Source organism: Eubalaena glacialis, chromosome 13 (assembly GCF_028564815.1).
Source record: "Eubalaena glacialis isolate mEubGla1 chromosome 13, mEubGla1.1.hap2.+ XY, whole genome shotgun sequence".
Classification (NCBI taxonomy): domain Eukaryota; kingdom Metazoa; phylum Chordata; class Mammalia; order Artiodactyla; family Balaenidae; genus Eubalaena; species Eubalaena glacialis.
The window spans coordinates 23,325,259-23,344,182 of NC_083728.1; the positions used below are offsets into that span (position 1 = coordinate 23,325,259).

The 18,924-nt window shown below is 42.2% G+C and overlaps 1 protein-coding gene across 1 annotated transcript; it reads left to right on the plus strand.

The window, feature by feature from the left end:
- Positions 1–1,571: 1,571 nt before the first annotated feature.
- Positions 1,572–17,372, plus strand: DSN1 (DSN1 component of MIS12 kinetochore complex). Its single transcript, XM_061209213.1, has 11 exons — positions 1,572–1,872; positions 3,531–3,573; positions 3,799–4,125; positions 6,454–6,527; positions 7,161–7,233; positions 8,857–8,944; positions 12,675–12,734; positions 13,135–13,209; positions 14,752–14,899; positions 15,767–15,854; positions 16,437–17,372. Exons 2-11 carry the CDS (start codon positions 3,546–3,548, stop codon positions 16,538–16,540), a joined length of 1,065 nt encoding a protein of 354 aa, XP_061065196.1. The 5' UTR covers positions 1,572–1,872; positions 3,531–3,545; the 3' UTR covers positions 16,541–17,372.
- The last annotated feature ends 1,552 nt before the right edge of the window (positions 17,373–18,924 follow it).

Sequence of the window (18,924 nt, forward strand, 5' to 3'; positions counted from 1 at the left end):
AAGCAAATGTCAATGGCCAGGGGGAGCCCAGGGTGCTCAGGGAGCTAGGAGGAATCAGCAAAGGCTGCAGAGGGACATCTGAACAGATACCTAAGGTTGAGACGACCAGATGAAGGAGATGGTGGTGTGCTGTAGGCAGGAGACGGAAAGGACATGTTCCAGGTGGAGGGAATGGCATGTGTGAAAGCCTAGTAGAAAGAAGAGCAGAACTGGGGAACTGAAAGTAGTCACTGGCGCGATGAAAGAGGCTGGGTCAGCTCACACAGGGCCTTATGAGGGAAGGAGTGTCCACATCCTGTGGACAGTAGGGAGCCACATAAGAACTGAAAGCAGGGAAAGGACATAGAGGATGTACTGGGTCTGGATTCCATGAAGCAGTATACCCACTGTGCCCCAGGATGGCCAGTTCTGGCTGTGTTCTGTTCTTGGGATATTGACAAGCAAGTAGTAGTTGAAGGAGCAGGGTGAGCAGAGATCCTTCTGGGCTCTAGAAAGTGATATTCAGGGAATAAAGAGCAAATCTCTGCTTTCAGATGTCTGTTGGGAGCCAACATGCTGGAACCACATGGTGGAAATTTCAGGAAGGCAGATTTCTGCCTACCACCAGAAAACTTTTCCAAGGACCACAGCTGCTATAGAAGGATGACCACAGTCACGTTCCAGCTGCTGCTCACCAACCCTTCTTTCAGTTTCTGTGGACTGCTTGTAATTCAACACTTGGAGGATTCAGATCCCAAAGGACTGCACATGCAAGGGGACATTCTGATGGCATCATGCTGGGTGCTGAAGCAGCAGTCTGCTATCTGGGAGCCCCCAAGCCAGCAAAGGATAGTGGACCAGGCACAGGCTGGGCTCCTGGGAGCGCAGAAGGGGGATCTGCTTTTCAGCCTGGGGCCTCAGAGAAGGCTCTGAGAGAGATGAATCCTCAGCTGAGGCTTAAAATCGGAGAATTGTGCCAAGAACAAAAGGCTTGAAAGGCTTCCCAGGCAGAGGGAATGGCTTGAGCAAAGGAGTAGAAGCAATGAGAGAGGAGAGGCAAGCAGTTTGGGGAGGGGCTGGCCTGCAGTGAGGTTACAAAGGAGAGTTCTTGAACTTTGCCAAGTATAGAAGGGACCACAAAGGGAGAATATGTGCTAGAGCAGGACTGGAAAAAGTGTGAGAGTCATGGTCCACATTTTCAGCGTTAAGAAGATAAAAGGAGGGGTGACCGTGGCCTAGCGACGGAGCAGGCATCACTGCCCACCCGCTAATGCACTGTATTCCTTTGGCAAGTACCTCTCTGGACCTCTGTTCCCCATCTTAGAAAGGCTCTAAGCATACTGGGCGCAAAGGATACGCTGGTGTGACGGGACCCAGTTAGTGACTCCCTGGGCGTGGCGTAGCTGAAGAAGCGTAACATGGCAAAGTCTAGGGTGGGAAGAACTTGGACAAAGCGGGCGGGGCAACAAGTCTTGAACACCAGTTTGCGCATGCACCTTGAGGGAAGCCGGCGTTCTGCGCGTGCGCGAGCCCTGGAGGCCGCCGGCCGCGCATGCGCCCTCGTCTGGCGGGCGTTTTACTGGAGGCGGGGCTGGCGCGGGTGGCGGGTCGCCCAGCGGGCCCAGACCAGGAAGGAGCTTCCGCTTTGGCGCAGGGCGTGCGGGGGTCACCCGGGGCCGCGGAGAGTGGCCTGCGACCTTGTTTTTCGGGGACGGAGGCTTTGGGCTGGACGGGCGTCGCTCTGAGGTCAGGAAGTCGCAGACCTCTCCCTGGACGCGGCCCCGCTCACCCGGGCACCATCCTCTTTGGGGTCGGACACCTCGGCCCAGCCCAGACCCAACCCGTCGTCACCCCCGACAGCGGGGACTAGGGGGGCGCTGCAGCCACCTCCGGGTAAGAGGAGACCCGAGGCCGGGCGGCGCCTCTCGGTCGGGGCCTGTTTGCCGAGCCAGCGGTCTAAACTCCAGAACAGTGGTTGAAGGCTGGGGGTGGGTCGCAGGCCGGGGTTGGAATTTCGCCTCTGCTCCAGGCTGGCCGCACAAGTTTGGGCCAGGCTTTTGCCCCTCTCAACCTCAGTTCTCCTATCTGCAACGTGGAATTGATGATGGTACTTACAGAGCTGTGGAAAGGATTAACGGGATAGTGATGCAAGTAAATTGTTTGCATACACACCCAGGTCCTGGAATTTACATTATCCAGGCTTTCATCTGAGTGATACAGTCGTAACTGGGGCGATGTAGATCCTCGACCTACCCCTCGTTGTTCTGTTATCTTTGCCATGTTGTCCCTTCGCATATATTCATTTCTCTTTACTAAGCACCCCGCAACGTACCCATTTCTGTTGGGGATGGGGGCGGGGGAAGCATGGACGATGTAGAGATGCCTCAGTCATGTCCCTGCCCTTTTCCAATCCGTTAGTTGTCTGTAACAGGCTCTAGAAATACAGTCTGGCCGGGGAGGCAGACATGTAAACAGACTTTACAGCCAGTGCTAGGGAGACCTAGGGGTGGAGCAGCCAACTCTGCCAAAGAGAAGTGCTGTGAAAGCTTCACACTTGAGCTCGATTGGGAAGGATGAATAAGCTTTACAGGCAATGTGTGCAAAGAGTCAAAAGTGGTGCGTGGAATGGGAGTGGCAGGAGAAAGCAGGAATGGGTACTAGTTAGGACTAGCTTCTGGAAGGTGTTGAGTACACTGGAGGAATCTCTGCTGCTGTCTAAAGAATGGATTGGGAGGGAGGGAGATGCAAGAGGGAAGAGATATGGCAACATATGTATATGTGTAACTGATTCACTTTGTTGTAAAGCAGAAGCTAGCACACCATTGTAAAGCAATTATACTTCAATAAAGATGTTTAAAAAAAAAAAAGAATGGATTGGAGGGAATTCCCCAGCGGTCCGATGGTTAGGACTCCGCGCTGTCACTGTGAGGGCCAGGGTTCAGTCCCTGGCGGGGGAACTAAGATCCCACAAACGGCGCGGCCAAAAGTAAAATAAATAAGAATGGATTGGAGAGGAGCAATGCTGCATGTAGGAAAAACTAGTGGAGAGACTGTTAGATTCTTGGGGGAGGTGGGGGAGCGTGGTAGAAATTATGAGATCTGATCTAAATCGATAACTGGAAACGGGGAAGAGTTTTAGAGACTGTTGGAAGTAGAATGGACAGGCCTTTGGATCTGTAAAATTAATCAAGGATAATGTGATTTTTTTCATGTTTTGAAGACCATGTAGATCATAATGCCATCAACTGAATTATGCACTTAGGCACTTGTTAAACACAAAATAGTTGGGAAATAAGATGGGGTACATGTTAAGGTGAGTATTTCTAGTGATGAATTCTGTAGAAATTGAGAACAGGAGGTGGTGAGCTGTGCAGATGTTCTCTGGAGGAGGTGGGTGAGGTGGGGTTGGACTGGGCCTTGTCAGGCAGGTAGAATTTCATGGGGCAGTTCAAAGAGACTAGAAAGCACAAGGCCGATTCTGGGGTAGTAAAGCCCCAGCAAGACTGGGACTGAAATGTGGAGAACAGATCACCTCATTTTCCTGTTTTCAGGGTTCTCCACCCAGGATGACTTCTAGATCAGAGACTGTAGAAGGTGAGTACTGTAGTGAAATTCAGTACCTCTTGGGTTTAGGTTCCTGAGCTTTACCTAAATACTTTCCTGGCTCCTGGTGGATTTGAAAGCACTTATTCACGTATTTGCAGAGATGCTTCCTCAGTGTTTCCATGATCTGGGGCATACATTTCCTTTTTCCACTTTTTTGCACAGATACTTAGTTGTGATGGGTTTGATTCTGTATTTTGACTTTTTTATAACAAGTGCTAGAAGAGGAACCAGTGGCATCTAAGACTCATGATCATCAATTGGAATCAGATCCCAACCCTGCGGAAGCGTGTGGTAATTCGTCCACCTCCCTGGAGATGACTGAAGGCGTTTCAAAGGAACAGATTCACCTTGGCTCTAGCCCTAAAAAAGGGGAAAGTTGTGATCTCAGCCACCAGGAAGGACTTCAATCCAGGTCCCTTCATTTGTCCCCCCAAGAACAGTGTGCCCGTCATCAAGACAGGAGGCAGTCCTGGCGGCGAGCAAGTATGAAAGAAACGAACCGGCGGAAGTCACTGCCTCCCTTTCATCAGGGCATCACAGGTGGGGTGCCATGTACATAAAACAATGGAGTTCCAGCTCAGATAAGAGGCAGTGAGGTATGGCAGACAGATAGACTTGACTTTGCTGCTTACTAGCTATGTGACTGAGCAAATCTCTCTGAGCTTCAGTTTCCTCATCTGTAGGAGTATCCTAAGATTATAAGTACTGATGTCAAACACCTAGTAAGTATTCAGTATCATTGCTATTTATATCATGTTATTAGCTACCCACTGTAATCTGTACCATGAACAGAAAATCTGATTTATGGTTGTTCAACACTCACCTCTGCTAAGTGAATGTTCAACATTCGCCTTTGCTAGAAGTAAAGATTTCTTCCTGTGACTTTCGGCCTCATATCCTTAAGCAGAACAGAAGGTGGATGGGTCGCTACCTGATTTTAGGCTTTATAACTGAAAATATCGCAGAGGGAAGGACACATAAAAATATCTAGGGTAAAAACCTAGTTTTTTAGACATGCTATATTTGAATGTGATTTTGTGTGAATTTATAATAATAGCATCTCAGTAAGCATTGAAGTACAAGATTTAATATGGAAAGTAACACATTTCAGGAAGACCTTACTAGCTGTGTGATCCTGAGCAGGTCCCTTAACCTCCTTTGCCTTACAGTCCTCATCAGTAAACGGGATGAAATAATACCTATTTTACGGGGTTGTGTGAGAATTAAATGAGTTGATATATAGCACAGTACTTGGCACACGGTAAATAAATAGCTCAAGTGTTAAGCTGTAGTGATTATTTTAAAGACATCACCTCACTTCCAGATGGTCTGATGTTTAGAAGGAATTCTGGGTAAAAACAGCCATGTAGCATATCAGAAAATTGCTACCACAATTAGGCTCATGCACTTTACTCCATGGACGTGCCAAGAAACTTCAGTTTCCTAAGATTGCCCTAACCTGCATCTCTGTTCCAGAGCACGTGGGCCTAAAATTCTGTGCAATAGAAAATTACTGATGCATAATAAGATTTATTATCTCCTGGTCACTACCAGCCACTTGCCAAGTTTCTTTGGTTATAGGCAGAAGGTATCCTGTTTTTCATGACTAAAAGCAAGGAGAAGTAATCAAGAGAGGGCACAAAAGAACTTTAAAAACACAGCCAGCTGAAGCTGGAGGGCAAAAAGACATGTATCTCTCCCAATTCTCAAAGCAAATTTCCTTTGCTGTATAATGGTTGATGTTTTTAAATGAACATAATTGAAAAAACAGTATCTATGTCTTCTAGTTGTTTGAGGATTCAGTGGCATAATTATGTAAAATGCCCGTTCAGTTCTGGCTGACTCACTGTGTGACCTTGGGCAAGTTACCTATTACCTAACCTTTGTCAAATGGAGTTGATAAGATACTTGGGGCTTCCCTGGCGGTCCAGTGGTTAAGACTCCGTGCTTCCACTGCAGCGGGCAGTGGTTCGATCCCTGGTCTTGGAAGATCCCACACGCCGGGCGGTGTGGGGAAAAAAATAAAAAAAGATTCACCCAGATAAGATACTTGCCTCAAGTTTTAATGAGGTGTGTATAGCGTTTAATAAAATGCCTTTTAGATAGCAAGTGTTCAACAAATTACTATTAATGTATCATTAGGTCATTATAGAGAGGCAGCATGGTATTAGTGGGAAAACAGGTTTTGGTGATGGACTTGGGGTTGAATTCTGGCTCCACCAGTCTCTGGCTTCAAACAAGTTATATCCCCTCTGAGCTTCAATTTCCCCATCCGTAAAATGGAGCTCATAGTTTATAAGAAGATTCTTAAGACAGCGTATGTATGTATGTATGTATGTATTCATTCATTCATTCATTCATTCATTCATGGCTGCACCACACAGCATGTGGGATCTTACTTCCCCGACCAGGGATCAAACCCGCGCCCCCTTCACTGGGAGCACGGAGTCTTTAACCACTGGACTGCCAGGGAAGTCCCAAGACAGTGTATTTAAAGCACACTGCAGTGCCTGTCATAGAAATACTGAAATAGTCCCACCTCCTTTATTCAAATGGTGAATATAAAACATAAAAGGAGTTAAATTTTTTTTTTAATCTATGTTGTTTAGCAAGACAAGATTTTAATGTAGTACACAAAAGGTTCTTATAACTTTTCAAAGTTAGGATGCACAGATGGGTAAATGTCATTCTTTGGTGATCTTGAACAAATTAGATGTGACTATATATGAATTCTCCCTTTAATTAGAGAAGGCTGCTTGGGTTTTCTTAAGTTGGACTGCATCAAGGGGGAGGGAATTTTTCAGTTTTTTTTACTTTGCTAACTGTGTAAGTATCCATCTCCTTCAATATGGTGATATTTTATGTTAGAGCTCTGCAGATCCATCAGTGTCAACATAGCAGAAAGGAAACGGCTGGGCTGTCTCCTGCTTTCCAGTTTCCAGGTGAGAGTCTCAGGATTGGGAAATGCTTTCTTTTTCTTTTTTTTTTTTTTTTAAACTGTTACTATGACATCCCCAAAGAGAGATCAATACTGTGTGATTTATTGGTAAAGGGTAAAAGATATTTCTCTCTAGTGGGATTAATTTAAAAGCCAGCTTTAATCCCAGCAGCTGATCTGTCTCTGGACTAGGCTCTACCAGTCCCATCGGTGCTGCTGTCGCTGAGCACTTAACAGTCAGATTTCCCCGATCTAGTATATTTTGCTCACTGGCAGCAAATGATGGGAATTTACAGTGAGTGGAGGTCAAATCTAAGTTTAAGCAGTCATTTGAGGTCTGACTGCATTCTAAGTTGGTATTATATGGCTAACTGGTGATCACATCAGTTTAGATAAGCAAGTCATTTGTGTGAATTAAATGACCATTTTTTTTCCTGAATCAAAAATCATATAGTCTAGGCAACAAAGAGTTTTTCCCTTACCTTTTGATTTTCTCATTTTGTTTTGTTTATATGAAAAATCTTAGGTGTAGAATTAAATCATGTTTACTCACATTTATTAAACATCATAAAATTACATGAACTCGGGACTGGCCTGGGAAATCTTGGTTGTACTGAAAATGCTTTTCTTTATTTAGTTCTCTGTTCAGAAACTTGAACCTTTCCTAAGAGGCACTGAGGGCTTCAGTCTTGAAAGTTTTAGAGCCAAAGGTAAGTTACTAAGACTAGACAAGTGAGCTTTGACCTTGGTCTGTACCTTCTATGAAGGTCAGTTGAAGCCCCATTCTCAGGATCCCCATTTACAGGAACTGCTGCCTCACAAAACCAGCTCCCCTCCTTTTTTGGGGAGTTGCATTAAAAAAATAAGAATATATGTTTATGAAGTTCAGAAGGTCCAAAAGTGAAAAAAGTGAGCCTCTCTTCCACCGTGACCCCAATCACAGTTCTTTCCTCCCAGAGGAAACCGCAGTCACCAGCTTCTTGTGCATCCTTGCAGAGAGATTTATTGCATTTCTAAACATTTATCCATTGAAGTCAAATGAGTAAACCACTCTACACTGTTCTTTACCTTGTGTTTTTTTTTAACTTAATTTATCTTGCAGATAGTTCTATATCACACTTATAGAGCTGTCTTGACATTTTAGTAGCTACATGATACTCCATTTTATAAATGTACCATATTTGATTTAACCAGTTTTTTACTGATGGACTTTTAGAGTTGTTTTCAGTCTTCTACTGTTGCAATGAATGGATAATGAATACCTTTTTATACAAGCCTTTTGGCACATATTCAAGTAAAAGTAAGATAAATTTCTAGATTGGAAATTAACTAGTGTAATTATACTGTAACTAAAAGTTTAGATTTTTTACTATTGGTGATAAAAGGTATTTTTTTGTACTTCTAATCTGTGTTTCTTTTTCTTTTGAAGAGGATAATAATTTTTTCATATTTTTAGAGGAGAGCCATTTGTGCTTTATTTTCTGTGTATTGTCTGTCCATATCCTTTGTTCATTTTTAAAAATTGGGATATTGGCTCTTTTATATTGATTTTGTAGGAACTCTTTATATATTAAGGAAATTAGCTGTTTGTCTGTGATGTAAGTTACAAATATTCTTTCCCAGGAATCAGTTTTCAGCTTTCCAGAAAGTAGCTATTCTCCTTACAGTGTCATTACACAATCGTCCAGGTCAGAAATACTCAGTGTTACCCACTTAAAAGACCTAGAAAATACATGAACTTGGACTTAACTTACTTAAATAGTCAGTTAAAGCTATTTATCTCAGAACTGCACTATCACCATAATTAGAGTAGATATGCCCAGGTTATTTTGATAGCTGTTTAACATATCTTTTCCCCTCTGCATTCCTCACCTGAATTTAATTGTGAACTGTTCCAAATTTAAGCAGAGACCTATTTTTACCTTATGCCCATAATTCTTTATTTGCCTCCAACATTTCTCATTACACTCTTGCCCATTGCCTGACTTCTGTAATATGTTCTTCCACCCAGTGCCAGCAGATCACATCTCTTGAAAAGAATGAAATGTCCGTGCAGATACATCTTTTTAACTGCTTTTTCACCAGTCAAGTGTAAAAAACACTATTATAAGTGTTATAAAGAGGAGTTGTCTTTCATTTTATCTATACCTAGCCAAAGAAAAAAGATAAAATCTTCCTGCATATTTATACCACTTTTTTAAATGGGTGAGAATGTAACAGGGGACCCTAGAGCTGGGACCCCATTAAGTATGTTATATCTTTGTCAGCAGCTCACTGTGAAAATTTATATTATCTTTATTTTATAACATATAATTTTATTCTATTCTCTCTAGCATCTTCTCTTTCTGAAGAATTGAAACATTTTGCCGACAGACTGGAAAGTGATGGAACTCTACAAAAATGTTTTGAAGATTCAGAAGGGTAAGAGCAATTCCCCTTCTGTCCAAAATTATAATTAAATTAGGACTTTTTATTTTTATTTATTTATTTAAAAAAAATTTTTTTTAATATTTATTTATTTGGCCGCACTGGGTCTTAGTTGCGGCACGCAGGATCTTTGTTGCCGTGTGTGGATCTTCGTTGCGGCATGTGGGATCTAGTTCCCTGACCAGGGATCGAACCTGGGCCCCCTTCATTGGGGTTGCAGAGTCTTAGCCACTGGACCACCAGGGAAGTCCCTAAAAAAATTTTTAATTAAAGTATAGTTGACTTACAATGTTGTATTAGTTTCTGGTGTACAGCAAAGTGATTCAGTTACATATACATACATTCTTTTCCCTTATGGTTTATTACAGGATATTGACTGTAGTTCCCTGTGCTATACAGTAGGACCTTGTTGTTTATCTATTTTATATACACTAGTTTGTATCTGCTAATCCCAAACTCCTAATTGATCTCTCCCCCCCCCACCCCCTTTCCCCTTTGGTAACCATAAGTTTGTTTTCTTTTTTCTTTTTAAGATTTTTACATTATTTATTTATTTTTATTTATTTTTGGCTGCGTTGGGTCTTAGTTGCAGCACGCAGGATCTTCGTTGAGTCATGCGGGATCTTTCATTGCGGCACCGGGTTTCTCTCTAGTTGTGCAGGTTTTCTCTTCTCTAGTGGTGCACAGGCTCCGGAGCGCGCAGGCTCAGTAGTTGTGGTGCATGGGCTTAGTTGCCCTGCGGCATGTGGAATCTTAGTTCTCTGACAGGGATCAAACCTGCGTCCCCTGCATTGTAAGGCAGATTCTTTACCAATGGACCACCAGGGGAGTCCCCCATAAGTTTGTTTTCTATGTCTGTGAGTCTGTTTCTGTTTTGTAAATAAGTCATTTGTGTTGTATTTTAGATTCCGTATTTAAGGGATATCATATGGAATTTGTCTTTCTTTGTCTGACTTACTTAGTATGATAATCTCTAGGTCCATCCATGTTGCTGCAAATAGCATTATTTCATTATTTTTTATGGCTGAGTAATACTCCATTGTGTGTGTGTGTGTGTGTGTGTGTGTGTGTGTGTGTGTGTGTGTATACACATACGCCACATCTTTATTCATCTGTCGATGGACACTTAGGTTGGTTCCATGTCTTGACTATTGTATAGTGCTGCTATGAACATTGGGATGCATGTATCTTTTTGAATTAGAGTTTTCATCTTTTCTGGACATATGCCCAGGAGTGGGGTTGCTGGATCATATGGTAATTCTATTTTTAGTTTTCTAAGGAACCTCCATACTGTTCTCCATAGTAGCTGCACCAACTTACATTCCCACCAACAGTGTTAGGAGGGTTCCCCTTTTTCCACACCTTCTCCAGCATTTATTATTTGTAGACTTTTTTTTTCTCACCACGCGGCTTGTGAGATCTCAGTTCCCCAACCAGGGATTGAAACCAGGCCACAGCAGTGAAAGCCTGGAATCCTAACCACTAGGAGACCAGGGAACTCCCTATAGACTTTTTAATGATGGCCATTCTGATGGGTATGAGGTGATACCTCATTGTAGTTTTGATTTGCATTTCTCTAATAATTAGCAATGTTGAGCATCTTTTCATGTGCCTGTTGGCCATCTGTATGTCTTCTTTGGAGAAATAAAACTTTTTATTTTAATTAGACAGTTGTTCATGCACTCAACAAACGTTTATCCAGCATCTCCTATGTACCAGGCTCTTCTAGAAGCTGGAGATAAATAGTGGTAAATAATCAAACAAGATCTCTCTTCTTATACATTGTAATAGGAGAGACAGTCAAACAAATACATAGAAAATAATGATTTCAGATAGTGATAATCTAAGAAGTCAGTAAATATGATAGTGACTTGAGGGGTGGGCAACTTTAGCTAGAGTGTTCAGAGAAGTCCTCTAGTGATTTGACCTTTGCACTGAGACCTATAAGACCCGGATGGTGAGAAGGAACCAGCCATGGAAAGATGAGAGGAAAAGTGCTCTTCAGATCTTCACTAGCCATGCAAGTTGGAGATAAATTTATGTTCTTTAGCTGTTGGCAAGCAAGAATATTAGGAGAAATTTTGCAGTCGTACCCCCAAACGGGTCGTTCCTCTTCAGGGGCAGCACCCAACCCTCTACCCACTGCCTGTAACAAATCATGTAACTTGGGCTTACACTTTTGACTTCACAAAGGTCTACCTTTCTGTGGATCCTTAGAATTAACATTACTATTCAGGAAATGAAAAATATTTGAGTTCAACATAGCTTCTATTTTAATACAGTATATATATATATTTTTTTCCATCAGCGCTCCTTTATTGTTTTTCACTGTACATATCTTACCATGAGAGAATTACATTTATCAGGCAGCACTGAAGCTATTTATTCCCTTCTTATTCCATTAATTAAACTATAATACAATCACTTGGGTTACCCATAACCAATCTTTGGAAGATTAATATAGGATGCTATTCTTTTGCTCATATTTGGCCTCTGCAGGGTAATGAAACAGCAATAAGGTTTATGTTCCCATAACTTAATGCGGTATATTTAAGCCACAGGCTGCTGCATCTCAGCCAGAGGTGATAGAGGCTGTTTTTCACAGGCCTTGGTAGAAAAACACGAACGGTGACACACTGATTTGCTTTTGCCAGGTAGAGTACCAAGTACATCTGCAAAATTTTGGCATTTTCAATGCCTCCTGCTTTTCCTTTAGGATTAATCGCCCTACAGAGCCGAGGCATTGGTTTAAGTAAAACGTATCCAACCAGTAGCTTCAGTTTAAGTGGGAATACAAGATGGTTATATGGAAAAGTATTGTTAGTTCTTAAAAGATGTTAAGGTTTTGATTAGTGGGAAGGGAAGAGACTAAAAAACGGCGTGAACAAAACATTGGAGATTGAAACCCTCAGATGTTTGATGCTGAATGGCATTATATGAGACAATAGATAAAGGGTAATAGGAATCAAAGTTAATGAGCTGGACAGAGCCAGAACCTTAAGTGCACCTTAAGTGCCAGGTTAAGGAGTTTTGGCTTTTCTTCTGAATGCAGTGGAGCGTCACAGAATTTTTAAGCAAGGAAAAAAATTAAAGGAATATTTTAAGAAAGGTTAATCTGGCTGTGTGCGAATTAGAATTGGTGAGAGAAATGGATGATGAAGAGACCACTGAGAAAGCTGTTACCTGGTGCCAAAGTGAAATAGAGCCCAAGAATAAATATTTGTTGAAAGATAAATTCTGGGACTTCCCTAGTGGCGCAGTGGTTAAGAATCCGCCTGCCAATGCAGGGGACATGGGTTCGAGCCCTGGTCCAGGAAGATCCCACATGGCCGCAGAGCAACTAAGCCCATGCACCACAACTACTGAGCCTGTGCTCTAGAGCCCGTGTGCCACAACTACTGAGCCCGTGCGCCTAGAGCCCGTGCTGTGCAGCAAGAGAAGCTACCGCAATGAGAAGCCCGCACACCACAACGAAGCCCCTGCTCAGCGCTACTAGAGAAGGCCTGCATACAGCAAGGAAGACCCAACGCAGCCAAAAAAAATAAATTAAAGAAAACTTTTTTAATAAATAAATAAATTTAAATCTTCAGAAAAGTTTTTTTTTAAAAAAAAAAAGAAAGATAAATTCTGAACATGTTTTATTGCCATTAAAATTATGTAAGGTGTCCATAGCAAGTGCTCTTGGAAGGTTTGTGTTAATCTCATCATCCTGTCTGTATTCTAGAAGAGCACCAGATTTGTCTCTGGAAACATCAGTGGCTGAGATGAAGGAATATATAACAAAGTAAGTGAAAACGAGTGAACCTTTGTTGGAAAATCTAAATTCATCTGGGGAAAATAACTAAACCTGGGAAAAAGGAATAGTAAACATCCTGTTCAGTGTGTCAATACTAGTATATCCACACTGGAAGTTAGACAGCTGCACACTGGGATTTTACGGGCTGTACTGAGGGCCAGTTTCATAGAATGGAGTCTAGAGACTAAAGATGTGGATTTGATATTAAGAACTCATGTTTGATTTGATTAAATTAATAGCCTCTGAATTGGTCATGCTTTCTCATCCTTTTATGACCTTTTTATTCATATCTTAGAACCAGAGTAGACACCTAATACGCTTATTGTTGCCCTGAGTGATTCAGAGTGAGATGATCAAAAATTAACTGAATTTTTTTCTGTTCCTATAGGTTTTCTTTAGAACGTCAGAGTTGGGATCAGCTCTTGCTGCGCTACCAGGAGGAGGCTGAAGAGATCATATCCAGGTTAGATCTGTGACAGGAAATAGGAAGCTTTTACCTTGTGGAATTTGATTTGAATTGATTTCAGTTCTGTTAGCACAAATTGAACGATGAATCCATTCTTAGAGGCCAATCAACTCATCAGATCTCTTTAACGTGTATGTTAGCACTTTGTAAATGGAGAGTGAGGGGGAAGGGAAGGAAGAGTTGTCACTATTCTCAGTCAAAGAATAGAATTGCCTCTGTTCTGTGTCCTTGGCTGCCATTCCACATCCTGGGGGAGACAGGCACATTTCTGCCCTGTACCTGGCAACCTGGGGCTGGGCCAAGAACAGTATCAAGGGACTTCAGTGAGCACATGGCCTTTGAGCTGCAGGTATGGGAGAGAACCCTGGCCAGGGCCTTCACGGAGATACAGACATGAAATGGGTAATGGAAGATGATGTGTAGGAGAGAGAGGATCTTTGTCTGGGTCTTGAAGGCATAAGAAAATGGGTAAGTGCTAGATTTTGATTTCATTTTACCATCCAAACCAGTGATTTTAAGCTTTTTTTCCCAAACAGAATCTTAGCTAGAAATGTAACTATAAAACATTAGCCAAAATAGTAATTGCAAAAGTGGCCTCTTAGTAGAGAGGTGCTTTGAGGAACACAGTTTGAAAAACTACCCCAGTCTAAGCATTGATGGTTATTAGTTACTTTCTTCACCCTTTAAATGTTCTATTTATGAAGATAGATAATGTATAAGATGGCAGTTTCAGAATAAAAACTTTTGATGGGGCATAGCTTAATAGTTAAGCGGAATGCTTCTGGAAGCAGACTGTCTTCTCTATTCAAATCCCAACTACTCCTTACTTCTGTGACCTTAGGCAATCTGAAGTGCCTCATTTGAAAATGGGGATAATATTAGTTCATACCTCGTTGGGTTATTATGAGGGTTAAATAAGGTTAAATGGAAAGTGCTTAGCTGTGTCTGGCACCCAGTAAGCACTCAGTAAATTGTAGTAGCTGTTACTAAAGAGTCATCAGTTTTCATGAACTGTCCATTATATTCAGTTTGTGGTTGTTTTTGGGGGGGGGCGGTTTGGCCACACACCGTGCAGCTTGCGAGATCTTAGTTCCCCAGCCAGGGATCAAACCCACACCCTCGGCCATGAAAGCACGGAGTCCTAACCACTGGACCTCGAGGGAATTCCCTATATTCAGTTATTTTAGATAATTGAAGTGGGCCAGCATCTCTTTGGTAAAAGATTATAGACGTTGACTTCAGGATAGCAGGCTTTGGCTTTACCCCAAGTGTAGTCCTTTTTGTAAATGGACCTTACTGTTAGGTGGAGTCAGCTAACCTTCTAGCATTTCCTGGAGTCCAGGGGTATAAAAATATTAATATTGGATAATGATCTCAGAATCTCCTGTTAGTTATAGAGCCTGTACTTTCAGTGGGGTGGAAGAATATTGATTCAGGTTAATAAAGCCTTCTAGGAGGTTTTTTCCCTAGGTAATCTTTACTGTTTTCCCCAGAAAATGATTATAAAATTATTTGAAAGCTCTTTTGTTTTGTGTTTAGAGGATCAACTGAAACCAAAAATACTGAAGTTGAAGTGGAACCTACAGCATATCTTGGGTCTTCCCAGAGTGAAGTCCTTAATACAAAGCCTGACTACCAGAAAATATTACAGGACCAGAATAAAGTCTTTGATTGTATGGAGTTGGTGGTAAGTTGGGTCATGTTTCTTTTGTTGAGTTATCCAGCTTTGCTACCTTGTCATCCTTGGAAATTAAAAGACATGGAGAATATGCGTAATTAGATGAGATAAGAGATATTCAACTCTACCTTAGGGAAACATGGAGAGACAATGGAAGAAAAGAAACGAATAAATGGTGATAAGTGCTAATAAATCAGGTGGAGGGAGGGCTGTAGGTTGCTGTATAGAGGGGTTGAAGGTCCTGCTAAGGTTCTACTTTAATAAGACTTGAAAGAAATGAGGAATGATCCATGAGGACATTTTGGAGAATAGTAGTGTATCAACCCAAGTATTAACAGGAAGCACATGGCATTTGATATAGGATAATTCAAGGAGAGTCTGTTTACAGAGGGGCTAAGTACAAAAGTGTGGGTTTCAGGGAACCAAAAGTAATCTGGGGCTTAGAGGCAGCTGAGCTATTACCTGTCGGCTGGAGGAAGGAACAGTTACTGTGGCACCTGGCAGGGAGTCATATAGTGGGATGCTTTGAGAGAGCCATGACGTTCAGTTGAGAGACACAGCTAACTCGAGATGACCCTTCTGGAAGCAGGCCTGGGTAAAATACCCTGACCTCATTCAGCTCCCTCGCACTTGGCTCCCTCTTGGCCAAGCCCACCCAGAGACCAGAGGACGTGGGGTCTTGTTGGAGGTTGTGCAGGTCAGCCCGCTGGGGCATAGAGCAGTGTGGAGAAGAGTGGAGTGGGGATGTCTGGCATAAGCATTCCAGGTTGAAAGAACAGCAAAAGCAAAGCTCCTGAGCAGGAGCTCTCCTGACATCTTTGAGGAGCCTCAAAGACTCCTGGACCCTTACAGTTCACAGCTGTCTTTTGTCTGCAGATGGACGAACTGCAAGGATCCATGAAGCAGCTGCACGCCTTTATGGAGGAAAGTACCCAGTGCCTCCAGAAGGTGTCAGTACAGCTCGGTAAGCCTGTCTTAAGGGGACCAGAGCTTGTACTGTTTTATGTCTCATAGCCCTTCGGATACACACTGCCCTTCAAAACATATGGTCTCAGAGGGTAAGGCCTATATCTGGTGGGGTTTCTTTTCCCCTCACAATAACTATTACGTTGTGGGTACTCAAAGTTGATGGGAAATTTGTAGATGTAAATTCCACAGAAGCACAGTAGACTGAGAATTAAATCTCCACAAACTGTGTTGTTTGGGTAAATCCAAGACTTAAGAAATACCCATTGCCTTTTTTCCCTTTTCATTCTTCAAGAATCCACTAAGTGACACTGACATTACTTATCCATCACTTTTCCTGACCACCTCCAGCCCTAAATTATGTGCTATACATACCTTCATTTCATTATTCATTGGATGGTATTGTGGTTGTAGTTGCAGCTGGCTTTCCTACCAGACTGCCATCTCGTAGAGGGCACATGCTCTAATTTGTTGTTGGAATGCCCTTCTGTGTGTCTGGCACAGTGTCCACACAGTAAGTTTTCAATAAATGGTATTTGAATTCAATTGAAATTTATTTTTTGGCTCCTTTTCTCTGCAGGGAAGAGAAGCACGCAACAATTAGATCCTTCACCAGCTCGAAAACTGCTCAAGCTTCAGCTACGGAAGCAACCTAGCACACGTTGCTCTAAATCTTGTCAGTGACCTTATGCAGCTTTTCTGCCACAGGATGCTCCAGAGGAGAGAAACAGGAAGAGTGCCCCAGTGCACGGCAACTGCACAACGGGCTAAGCTGTGACATCTGCCCTGTTGCCTTTGAAGATAACTGGCTGACTATAAAGCACTTCGATTTTTTTCTTAAAATGATGGAGTTTATGCATCTGAAAGAATGTCATATAGAAACTTTTTCCAAGAATGTGCAAAATGCTTGAGACTTTTGCTTTGGAATGACCTTCAGAACTAGTGGCCCATTCTTTTAAATATCCTTTGTGATCAGAAACCTTCCTCTTGTGAAGATGTTTTTCAGGTTTTGAAACAACACAAAGTCATTCAGGGCCAAATCTGGTAAACATTTTAGGGGTCGTTCTGGTTGTAAAGGGAATGAGACTGATTTCTAGTGTGGCTTTGAAGGTGATTTTAGGTGGAGGAGTTGTGAGCATTGTTAGCATCGTGTGGATACATAAATCACATCACAACATGTCCAAATTGAAGGAAGTGCCACTCATTCTCTATATCCTGTTGTCTATAGTGTGCTTTAGCTTTTAATATTGAGTCGACATCCTAAATCCTGGATTCATGGCAAGAAGGGGTTAAGTACCTCTTTTCATTGTTCTCCATATTTGTTAATAATCTGCATTATAAGATTGCACATATTTAAAAGCTTTCCCTTGTCTTTGTGTATATTTTGAGTGTATAAAAAAATGAATAGGCAGGGAAGGCTTAGCAGAAAATAGGATTCTTTGCCAGGATCTGGAAGTGAACAGTAGTGTGGAGATACGCCTCAGCATTAACTACTAGTAAAACACCAACTAATTTATTGTTAGTGTCTCTTATTCTCTGATCTTCCTATTAGGACAAAATCCATTTCACTTAAATACCCAGTCATTATCCTAAGTCTTAAGCCTTCGCCTAAGCACCAGTTAGTGAGAGGTGATATCTCCTTGCTTTGACCTACATTCCTTATTCTTTCATAGATTTGCAGAGCCCCTGCTATATGCCACACACAGTTGTAGGAACTGGGAAGAGAGCAAAGAACAAAAACAGACTCGGGACCTCCTTTCATGATGCTCACAGTCTAGTGGGGACAAGGGAACAAGAAGACACAGAACAAGAAGAGAGCCCTATTCCACAGAAGTGATGTTTTAGTTAACTTGGGAAGGAGAAAGGAGTTAAATAGGGCAGTTATTTGAGGTAAAAGGAGCAGCATTTACAAAGGTCTGAGGGGAGAGAGAAAAGTGTGAGAGCCACGTGAGACAAAGATAATCGAAAGTCATTGGAAGGTTTTGAGAGAGGGAGAGAAGGGATCAGAGCTTTATTTTTAAAAGATCAGGGACTTCCCTGGTGGTCCAGTGGTTAAGACTCTGCGCTTCCACTGCAGGGGGCGCGGGTTCAGTCCCTGGTCAGGGAATTCAGATTTTGCATGCCACGCGGCAGCAGCCAAAAAAAATCACTCCAGTTGCTGTTTGGAGAACAGACAGAAACAAGTATGTGTGGGTGTGAGAGACCAGTTGGGCTATTGTAGTCATCAGGTGGGGAATGACAGCCTGTGCTGGGAGTTGGCAATGGATGAGTGCGGGGAGTCGTCCACAGTGTCTGGAACATAGCAGGCATGTCACCTATGTGTTAAACGCCTAACTGCCACGTATTAACTGACCGAGAAAAAGTTATTTAACCTCTTATTTGTAAGATTGGGGGAATGATAGAATCTATATCACAGGGATGCTATAAGGGTTAGATTAAATAACGTAAGTTTAGAACAGTGGTGTGAATATGATGGAGGGGGTGGGTAATAGAGCAGATAATGAGATGGGAAAGCTTGCAGTTCAGTTTGGAATGCCAAACATGTCAACTAGAATGTTGGATATACAGGTGGAAAACTGGGTAGGAAAACCTGGACTAGAAATAAAATTTGGAAGTTACTGATATCTACTTATTAAAGCCTTAAGAGTAGATAATATTGTCCAGAGTAGAGCAAGAAGGGAAACTGGACAGACCCAAGGAAAGCTTTTAAGAATCAGAGGAGTGGTGTTAATTGCCTACTCTCAGAAGCAGAATAGTATAGTGGAAAGAGTGTAGAATTTGGAGTGAATCTTCATCCTTATCCTCAATTTCCTTTCTGTGAAATGGGGAGAGATCACCTTCCTCCAAAGGTGATTGTACCTCCCCAGCCCCATTTTACCTACTGCATTGTATTACATCTTTTGTTGATAAGAATTTGTTTAAGCCCAAGGATAAGAAGTATGTTTTTGTGTCTTCAACAGCTATGCAAGATAGAGCACAGAAAAAGAATATTTAATAAGCTCTGAGCATTCTGTACACATACAGACCACAACTTTATGAGATAACTTCTATTTTTTGTCATTATAGAT

What these genes read in the sequence shown, in the direction of transcription:
- DSN1 (XM_061209213.1), top strand. Translation starts at nt 3,546, where the DNA reads ATGACTTCTAGATCAGAGACTGTAGAAG. An exon ending in TGAAAGTTTTAGAGCCAAAG is followed by an intron (nt 7,234 to 8,856) that starts GTAAGTTACTAA and finishes TATTCTCTCTAG; the next exon opens with CATCTTCTCTTTCTGAAGAA. An exon ending in TGTTTTGAAGATTCAGAAGG is followed by an intron (nt 8,945 to 12,674) that starts GTAAGAGCAATT and finishes TCTGTATTCTAG; the next exon opens with AAGAGCACCAGATTTGTCTC.